This window comes from Copadichromis virginalis, linkage group LG11, assembly GCF_057382275.1.
Source record: "Copadichromis virginalis isolate Kocher_CV1m ecotype Utaka linkage group LG11, C_Virginalis_male_GT1.1, whole genome shotgun sequence".
Classification (NCBI taxonomy): Eukaryota; Metazoa; Chordata; class Actinopteri; order Cichliformes; family Cichlidae; genus Copadichromis; species Copadichromis virginalis.
Window position 1 is genome coordinate 21,724,342 of NC_140628.1, and position 8,661 is coordinate 21,733,002.

At 40.6% G+C, this 8,661-nt stretch overlaps 2 protein-coding genes across 2 annotated transcripts; both read left to right on the forward strand.

Annotated features, from left to right (window-relative positions):
• Positions 1–943: 943 nt before the first annotated feature.
• fabp4b (fatty acid binding protein 4b) lies at positions 944–1,783 on the forward strand. Its single transcript, XM_085472688.1, has 4 exons — positions 944–1,028; positions 1,142–1,317; positions 1,406–1,507; positions 1,644–1,783. Exons 1-4 carry the CDS (start codon positions 956–958, stop codon positions 1,695–1,697), a joined length of 405 nt encoding a protein of 134 aa, XP_085328814.1. The 5' UTR covers positions 944–955; the 3' UTR covers positions 1,698–1,783.
• Positions 1,784–4,285: 2,502 nt separating this feature from the next.
• LOC146698533 (protein FAM8A1-like) lies at positions 4,286–8,260 on the forward strand. Its single transcript, XM_085473689.1, has 5 exons — positions 4,286–4,799; positions 4,966–5,086; positions 5,768–5,891; positions 6,837–6,976; positions 7,089–8,260. Exons 1-5 carry the CDS (start codon positions 4,301–4,303, stop codon positions 7,231–7,233), a joined length of 1,029 nt encoding a protein of 342 aa, XP_085329815.1. The 5' UTR covers positions 4,286–4,300; the 3' UTR covers positions 7,234–8,260.
• Positions 8,261–8,661: the final 401 nt, after the last annotated feature.

Consider the following 8,661-nt stretch of genomic DNA (forward strand, 5'->3'; position numbering starts at 1 on the left):
GTCTTTGCAGGATTTTTTTCCTGTTTCTTACTGACTTTCAGACACTGTTCATCTGCTGTAGAAAGTATTTCAGGCCTGTCTGCTTGTCGTACAGCATACCCGGATGTACCAAGTTTTTGTGCCAAACACCTTCCTGGTGTAAAGATTGTATGTTATGCTCTTTTTTTAGAAAGACTACTTAGAAATGATAGGTCTGGCTCCTTGGAAGCAAATTATGAAGTACTATTGTATGTCGAAAAGATATATGAGCAAATAAATGTTGACCCCCCCCGACCTTATAAATTTGCCTGATAATGCACTTTCACACAAATTGTTCTGTCTGCACCTCTAACACAGAATTAGCCCTTTTAAAGTATTAACTGCTGTTCACATGGCGCCACCTACTGCTTAAAGTCAACATAACTATACAACTACAAAGTAAAGAATTGTGTCGGAATCTATTTTCCAATTTACCATTCTGTTGCAGTTGTGGGAAAATTCACTGAAATATAACACGTTATATTAGCAGTTTCACAATAAATCTCTAATAGGATAAGTTTAATGTAAAAAAAGCAAAACATCTTCTTTTCTACATATAAATAATACTTTTAAACATTTAAATGATATTTATTTTTTAGTATTTATTCAGGAGTATTTAGGTGTCTAAGTTAACGCTTTTTAACCCCCTTTTACTTCCGTTTTATTGCTGAAGTCAGTAAACCCAGGATAAGCTACACATTTCACTTCTATCAAACACTTAATCAAAATCAGATGAAATCTGATTTAAAGCCACGCCCCTAATCTGCTGATTTCCAAGGCAACCACGGCACCTGCTCTTGATTGGTGGGCCCGAATCAAACGCGTGCTCAATCAAGCTACAAATAGGCAATTTTCACAACTTCTCGGTCCCTTCGCCTTTCATCAGCAGAGGATTCAAGTATTCTTTGTCTGCAGCCCAAACGTCACCTTCACCATCATGGTTGAGCAGTTTGTTGGAAACTGGACTCTTGTTAACAGCGACAAGTTTGATGACTACATGAAAGCAGTCGGTAAGCTTGTTCATTTTGTGGTTTTTTTTTTTTTTTTTTTTTGATTAAAACGATGCACGCTGTTATCTGTTGTATTTTAACAGTTTACTAATTGGATCCTTCCTGTGTTGTAGGCGTAAATTACACCACTCGGCAAATGGGAATCCTTGCAAAGCCTAACGTGGTGATCAGCATGGGTGATGATGGGTTTATCACACTAAAGTCTGTGACTACATTCAAGACCACGGAGTTCAAGTTCAAGCTGAATGAGGAATGCGACGAGGACACTGCTGACGGCAGAGCCACCAAGGTGGGTCATCCCAGGTCCAGCCAGACTTTATTTTACACACATTTTAAGGTCTTACTAAAGCCCTCTCTATAAACTTTCCTAATTTCAGACCACCATGACAATTGAGGATGGCAAACTCGTGCAGAAACAGGCTTGGGATGGAAAGACGACAAGAATTGAGCGAGCAATTGAAGATGGAAAACTAATAGCTGTAAGTAACTGATGGTTTATCTGTGCCATTAAAGCTGTTTGCTCTTTATATGCAGTCTGCATGCCTAACATGGCGCTTTTGCTGCTCTACAGCTTTAAGTGAATGAATGTCTGACCTTTGAACCCTGTCTCAACAGAAATGTTACATGGATGATGTTGTTGCAGTGAGGACCTATAAGAAAGTAGCTTAATGCACTCTTTGTGAAGAGTTCCTGTTCCTCTGTTCCTTCAAGACTGTGCGCTACTGCCAAACATGCCAATAAAGTTTAAACTGTGACACTTCACTCTGTCTGACTCTTACTACAAAGTCTTGTACTTGTGAAGCATCAGGTGCACATTTACTGACTCGAATGTGACTCTGGTGCATAAACTCAAATGTCACATGCTACTCACCCATGCAATTCAACATCCTTTACCTATGGGGGTTTAAATGATTGACAATGTGTGCAGCTCATGTCCTACTAAAAATTTACAGTGGAGCCAGTTTGTCTCCATTTCTAACACTACTTTCAAAGCCAGACTAATTCCCTTCAGTTTAACAGATTGCACTTTAAAAGGCATTTTCAATATGGCTGGTTCAATTCCAAGAATTACATTATAGACTGTATCAATACAGCATGTCCTGCATCCAGATGCCTATCACTATGCAAACGTGCATCCTCTACTAAAAATGCTGTGCCAGCTGCACATCAGGTCAAAGTTAAGGGTGCAAAATTAAGGAAATACCTCCCTGTATAGCTGCACTAGTTTAATGTTCGTAGCTGGCATGACCTGCAGTTACCTTCTTGCAAACTGTTTAGATGTGAAACCTTTTAAAGCAAGAAACCTGATTGGCTTAAACACACACCTGATCTTGAAGCTAGAGGGGAAGGGGGTTACAAAAGCCTTTTGTTTAAACAAAGGGAAGGAAAGCTCCTAAAATCAGAGTAGCCCTCATATGACAAGGAGGTGAGAAGGCCAAATCCCTGCTTGCAGTTGGAGCAGTGACCTAGTCTTGGTTGCATGGATGCAAAATTCAAGTGAGTGCACATAATTAGTTTTAATTAGGGTCCTTTAGAGCACTACACTGAGGTATAAATCCTCAAAGATTTCCAGGCTGTAGTGAATGGTTGTGGCCCCAGGTGGTGGTCAAGCAACAATGAGTATTGACTAATGACAAGCTGCTTTGTTTTGTCAAGTGCCATGTTATGTAAGATGGTGCCATATGCACACAAATGTTTTTGGTGCTTTGCCTGCACAAAGAATGTGTTGTGGAGCATTTACTTATATTTTTAAAATACATGCTCAGATATAAATATAAGGTATGCGGTGAAACCTGAGGTCCTACCAGCTCAAAAAAACAAAACAAAACCCTACAGATTAAGCATGCTTATGGTGTTGTGTGGGTGCCAGCTTTAAGAAGCATACTTCCTTTGAAATTGCTTAGCTCCCTTAAACACAATGACATGATCAGCTGCTAAATTCTTTTGTTCTTTTGTTCATTAAGAAAGGATGTGGTAGCTGTGTGCACACCAATACTGTAACAATTATTCCATTTCTCTTTTATTTAAGAAAAGCAGCCTGTTGATTGTGATGGAATAATCTCAATAGCGAAAGGTGGTTTCAGGTCCTACAAGGATCTCATTCATCAGCATGAAGCTGTAAGAAATGACATTATTTACTGTTACACAATAAATCGTGATTCCAAAATTTGGGACATTCTGTAAAATGGGAATAAAAACAGAATGCAATGATTTGCAAATCTTGCACACAGAACACATATCGTATGTATCAGCTGACTCATTTTACTATTTGTTTCATGATGATGAGGCTGCAAAATGTTTTCAATTAAAATAACATCTGAATCAGTTCATCAGTGGGACTCTTTTACTGTGAAGCCATGCTGTTGTGATAGATGCAGTATGTGGTTTGGCATTGTCTTGCTGGAAAACATGTCACCTTGATGGGAGCATATGTTGATCTAAAACCTGCAAGTGCCTTTCCATAGGCATTGATGCACCCAATTCCTGCACAGCAGGGTTTTAAAATCAGTCCTGATGACAAGCACTCACTCCTCTTTAGTCCAGAGGACATGGTGTGCATGCTTTCCAAAAAAGTTTTAAATTTTGATGGGTCTGACCACAGACACGTTTTCTACCTGCCCTCAGTTCATTTTAAATTAGCTCTTTCTAGAGAAGATCCAGATTTCTAGATGGCTTCTTTATTGCATCATACATTTGTAACCACCATTTGTGGATGGCAGGGTGAACTTTGTCCACACTTTCATTTTGAATAAAATATATGTTTATGATTTTGCAAATCAATGCATTCTGCTTTTATTTTACACACACAACTTTTTTGGAACTAGGCTTGTATTTGCAGTCATCTTATGTAGTCTCATGTATTCATGTAGTTAATCTCATAAGTTCTATAACAATGTGATAATTACAGATGCAGTTATCCGAGAAAATCCAGAAGTAAGTCCTGAAAATCTTTTGCTGCCGTACTTTCTCATTTGAATATTAAATTGTGTGAACTCGAAGACCCCAAATGTCTCACTATCACTGCAACTTCTACCTCGCAGATATGCTGCACCCTTGTGGTTGATTCCCGTAATAGCAGGCAACTATCGGGCGGCACCACTACATCCTGCTAGGTGGAGAGGGGAGGAGGGGTAACAGTTTAACGTGAATTATAAATAGAGATTTTTTTTATTTTTTTAAATTGAAAAATATTATTCAATTTATTTGAATCCATAACATCGCATATCTTTACAATATCTCTATCTTGACACGTATTTATTTTCTTCGTCCAGATGACGTTACGTGACGCAACGCGATCAAACATGGCCGACAAAGAAAACAGAAGTATGGATGTCGATAAGAGAAAGAATAAACCTTGTGGTAGTCAAGTTAAGCCATTATCTGACGAAGTTACCCAAAGAAAAGACAACCGGGGCAGCACTGATGGCAAGAAGGACGCCGAAGAAAGCCGTGCCACGACACGATACTGCGAGAAACTACAGGCATGGATGTGGCAGTACTACAGTGGATATGTGAACTGGCAAAGCTGGCTAGCAGCGTCAGCCATGTCCTACCCTTACTGTTTACAGCCACCTAACGGGACTTCGACCGTTCTTGATATCAACTCCCAGCACTGGCATAATAATCCGTTTGGTCTTCCGTTGCCTCCTTACCCACCCGCGGCCGGCTCCTCGAGCGGCCGTGCAGGTGAAACCATCGTCGGGGCAGCAGTGCCTGCTCAGCCGCAGCAGCAGCAGCAGGCGAGGGAGAATGGAAATGCACCGAGACCAGGTAAAAGCTGCTACAGACAGTATAACCATATCCGATTTTTCCTAACTCCAAGGGTCACTACATTTGAGGGTTATGATGACCCTCTGGGACTGAGCGCCTTTAAAAACAATTGAAAGGCAGTCCGGCATCCCTTAATAAAACAAACTTCTTTGCTTCTTTTCTCCAGGCCGAGAGTACAGTATTCCTTCTCCTCTCCAAAGACTAATGGCTGAGATGGTGGATTTCTTCATATTGTTTTTCATCAAAGCAACTATAATCATCAGTATTATGCACCTTAGTGGAATCAAGTGAGTTTGTGTATTTATGCCATCCATCCATCCATTCGCTTCCGCTTATCCTTTTCAGGGTCGCGGGAGCCTATCCCAGCTGTCATAGGGTGAAAGGCGGGGTACACCCTGGACAGGTCGCCAGTCTGTCGCAGGGCTAACACATAGGGACAGACAACCATTCACACTCACTTGCACATTCACACCTAGTGGCAATTTGGATTATCCAATTAACCTATCCCCACAAGCTGCATGTCTTTGGACTTTAATGGTAAATGGCCTGTATTTATATAGCGCTTTACTAGTCCCTAAGGACCCCAAAGCGCTTTACATATCCAGTCATCCACCCATTCACACACACATTCACACACTGGTGATGGCAAGCTACATTGTAGCCACAGCCACCCTGGGGCGCACTGACAGAGGCGAGGCTGCCAGACACTGGCGCCACCGGGCCCTCTGACCACCACCAGTAGGCAACGGGTGAAGTGTCTTGCCCAAGGACACAACGACCGAGACTGTCCAAGCCGGGCTCGAACCAGCAACCTTCCGATTACAAGGCGAACGCCCAACTCTTGAGCCACGATCGCCCCTTGTGTATTTATGTTTTTCTAAATTTTTTAATTTTTATCCCTTCAAGAAGGAGACTCGTAATCAGACTAAGACATTCTTTAAACCTGTATCGTTTCATTCACTTTTCAGAGATGTTTCCAAGTTCGCCATGCATTTTATAGTGGAGGAAATCGATGAAGACACCTCGATGGAGGAGCTGCAGAAAATGATGCTTGTTGCTCTTGTGTATCGGATATTAGTTTGTTTTTATGAGGTGAGTGGACACGGAGAAGTTTTATGCTGTTATCTGGAGTCTTGACTAGGATGTTGGTCTTAAGGGTACAGCTGCTAGGGGAACCAGGGGCTGTCGTACTCCTAAGTATTTTGCTCTGTGTGTAATTCCGTCTTCCAACAAACTGTGTTCTCATAACCTTAGAGCGTCTCCATTAAAATGGGCAGGTGCCAGTTTGTCAGTGCAATAACATACAAAAACCTACATAAACTTGTTTATTCATTCCTGATTTTGTCACAGTCCCTTACTGTCAGCTGATTTGACATGCGACCCTCTTGTCTTTGGACAGCTGCCACTAAGCCGGCTACACAACAGCAACAGCGGGTTATAAGCTAACATTATGCCAGCTAATGTTAGGCTCAATTTTCCTAAAAGTCACACTTTCGCTCTGATAAACAGTTTGATTACACATCTCACGTCATATGAGGGTCTGGTTGGTAAGTGTCCGAGTCCAACAGTGTTACATTTACTTCAAAGAAAGTTTCACTAACTCTGACTAACAGCAGCTAATGGAGGCTAACAGCAGCTAGCAGTGGCAAAACCAGCAAGAAAAAGTCTGAGATATCAACTCACCTCAGTGTCGCTGTCGTCAGTCAAAAGTGAGCTTCACTGACTCATTGACTCTTATCGGAGTCCTTTCACAAAGTTTTACAGCCTCCTCCAACATAAATGGACTACAACACCAGCATATCAACAGCTTAGGTAGCAGACTGAAAGCTTCCACTCACTACAGATGAACAGCAGCTAGAGTTGTTTGTTCTACCGTGGCCACTGTACTTAGAGTTAAGCACTTAAGGAAGAAGACTGAACTCAGTCGACTGCAATTTGCTGACATCTAGCAGTGATATTTTACCGACCGTAACTTGTTAAATTGTTTGTGGAAAATGTATTTTATGTTTGGTAGCTGATACACGTTTCTCTTTTTAGATCATATGCATTTGGGGAGCAGGAGGAGCCACTCCCGGAAAGTTTCTCATTGGACTCAGAGTCGTGACATGTGACTCATCAGTTCTGGTTCAGCCTAACAGGGTTCTTGTCGTGCCAGCAACTAATGTCTCTCTTTCTGCGTGAGTATTTATTTATTTATTTATTTTTTTAAAGATTATCCATCAGAAGTCACAGCGTGCATGCAAACAGCCTCACATCACATAACGGTACTGTTTCTGTCTCCCTCTTCAGATCGACTGTTCGAGCCTTGAATAAGAACTTTTCCATTGCCTTCTTCTTCCCAGCCTTCATCACTCTTCTGTTCTTCCAGCACAACAGGACTGTGTATGATATGGTTGCTGGTACAATTGTTGTCAAGCGATCCAGGGTCAGATGATGCTGCACAGAAGAATGGCCCCACAATAACTCTGAACAGGCACTGAGTGACAATTTGTTTTCTTTTTAAAAATATAACGTCGACTGAACTCAGACACCTCCCTTTCAAGGTATTGTCAGAGCACAAGAGAATCGGGATGGTTGCATTGAGTTTGAGACACACCAATATGAACTGTTTCAATTTGGATTTGTTGTGTTTCTGACACACACACTGTATTTCTGCACGTATGTCTACATGCTGCTTTCAGAATCAGGTCCTGTGCAAGGAAAAAATGATGGTATCTGCTAAGTTTTTATTGACAGAAGATTTGCTTCCTTTTTAAAATTGTCTTTCAAGATTAAGGGTGACTGTCTAACTTGGCTAACTCAGTATTTAAAGTTTCAGTAGACAAGGAAACCAGAGAAGACAGGATTTTATTTAAAAGAACAGCCAGAATATGAAGATTAAAGAGCCCTTTTCTTGCACCTTTTTTTGTTCTGTTTAACCACCCCCACTTTAAAAAAAAAATATTTAAAATAATATTAATAATAATATATAATAACATTTTGCACTGCTCACATGATCTGGTATGAAAGGCAACAAGATTAGAGGCAACAAATCTCTAATGCACGAACATTTCCCCTTTTAAGGAGGCACAGAGTCTAGGAGATAGATATGTAAGTTTCTGTCCCATCTAAAGGTGCTGACAGTGTCTCAGCAGCAGCTTAACCAGGCATTAACAAGTGCTCATGTCATTTTTCCAAGCGTTTATTTTCTAGTCATTTCCTGGGGGATGTGCGTTGTGATTGGCCAAGGTCTACTGGGGCAAATTTTTTATTTTATTATTTTTTTTAAAAACTTGAAGACAGAGCTGGGAGAAGGTGCAAGACTCTAGTTTCCTTTCCATCTGCTTGAGTTATTATGCAGTGTTTTTTTTTTTTTTTTTTTAAACATTTTGCCTGCAACAAGTTTAAGTTGCTAATCCTGCATTAATTAGATTACGCCATCAAGTATGTCTTTGTATTAAATACGTACCCTCAGACTTGTATGCTCAGACTCAAAATTTTTGATCATTGCTCACAGTGGGAATCATGCATTAATGATAACGTGTGATTATTGCTGCTTTGTAATAGCTGATTGTAGTCTTATCATTAGCACTAACATTTGGGAGAAATTGAAGCAGAGGAGTAACAAATGGAAAAACACCACATGGCTGGATGGATGGATGATACCACAATATGCAAAATGCCCTATGATCTGTGCAAAGGTGATTGAAGCTGCCGTGGAATCAAAACCACTTAAGATCTTATGATAATTCCTACTAATTGGCCTAATTTAATAACAGATGGCATTATCAAGTGTTTACACATTTAATTATGAGAGCTTATAGAGGAAATGTACTGTGACAATTTCTGCTAAAAAAAATGCATTAATGGACATTTTCTACTC

Bases quoted from the DNA above. Each gene is read 5' to 3' on its own strand.
- LOC146698533 (XM_085473689.1), top strand. From the start codon at position 4,301: ATGACGTTACGTGACGCAACGCGATCAAACATGGCCGACAAAGAAAAC. The intron at 4,800-4,965 runs GTAAAAGCTGCT...TCTTTTCTCCAG, and splicing joins TGGAAATGCACCGAGACCAG to GCCGAGAGTACAGTATTCCT. The intron at 5,892-6,836 runs GTGAGTGGACAC...TTCTCTTTTTAG, and splicing joins TATTAGTTTGTTTTTATGAG to ATCATATGCATTTGGGGAGC.
- fabp4b (XM_085472688.1), top strand. From the start codon at position 956: ATGGTTGAGCAGTTTGTTGGAAACTGGACTCTTGTTAACAGCGACAAG. The intron at 1,029-1,141 runs GTAAGCTTGTTC...CCTGTGTTGTAG, and splicing joins TGACTACATGAAAGCAGTCG to GCGTAAATTACACCACTCGG. The intron at 1,508-1,643 runs GTAAGTAACTGA...CTGTCTCAACAG, and splicing joins AAGATGGAAAACTAATAGCT to AAATGTTACATGGATGATGT.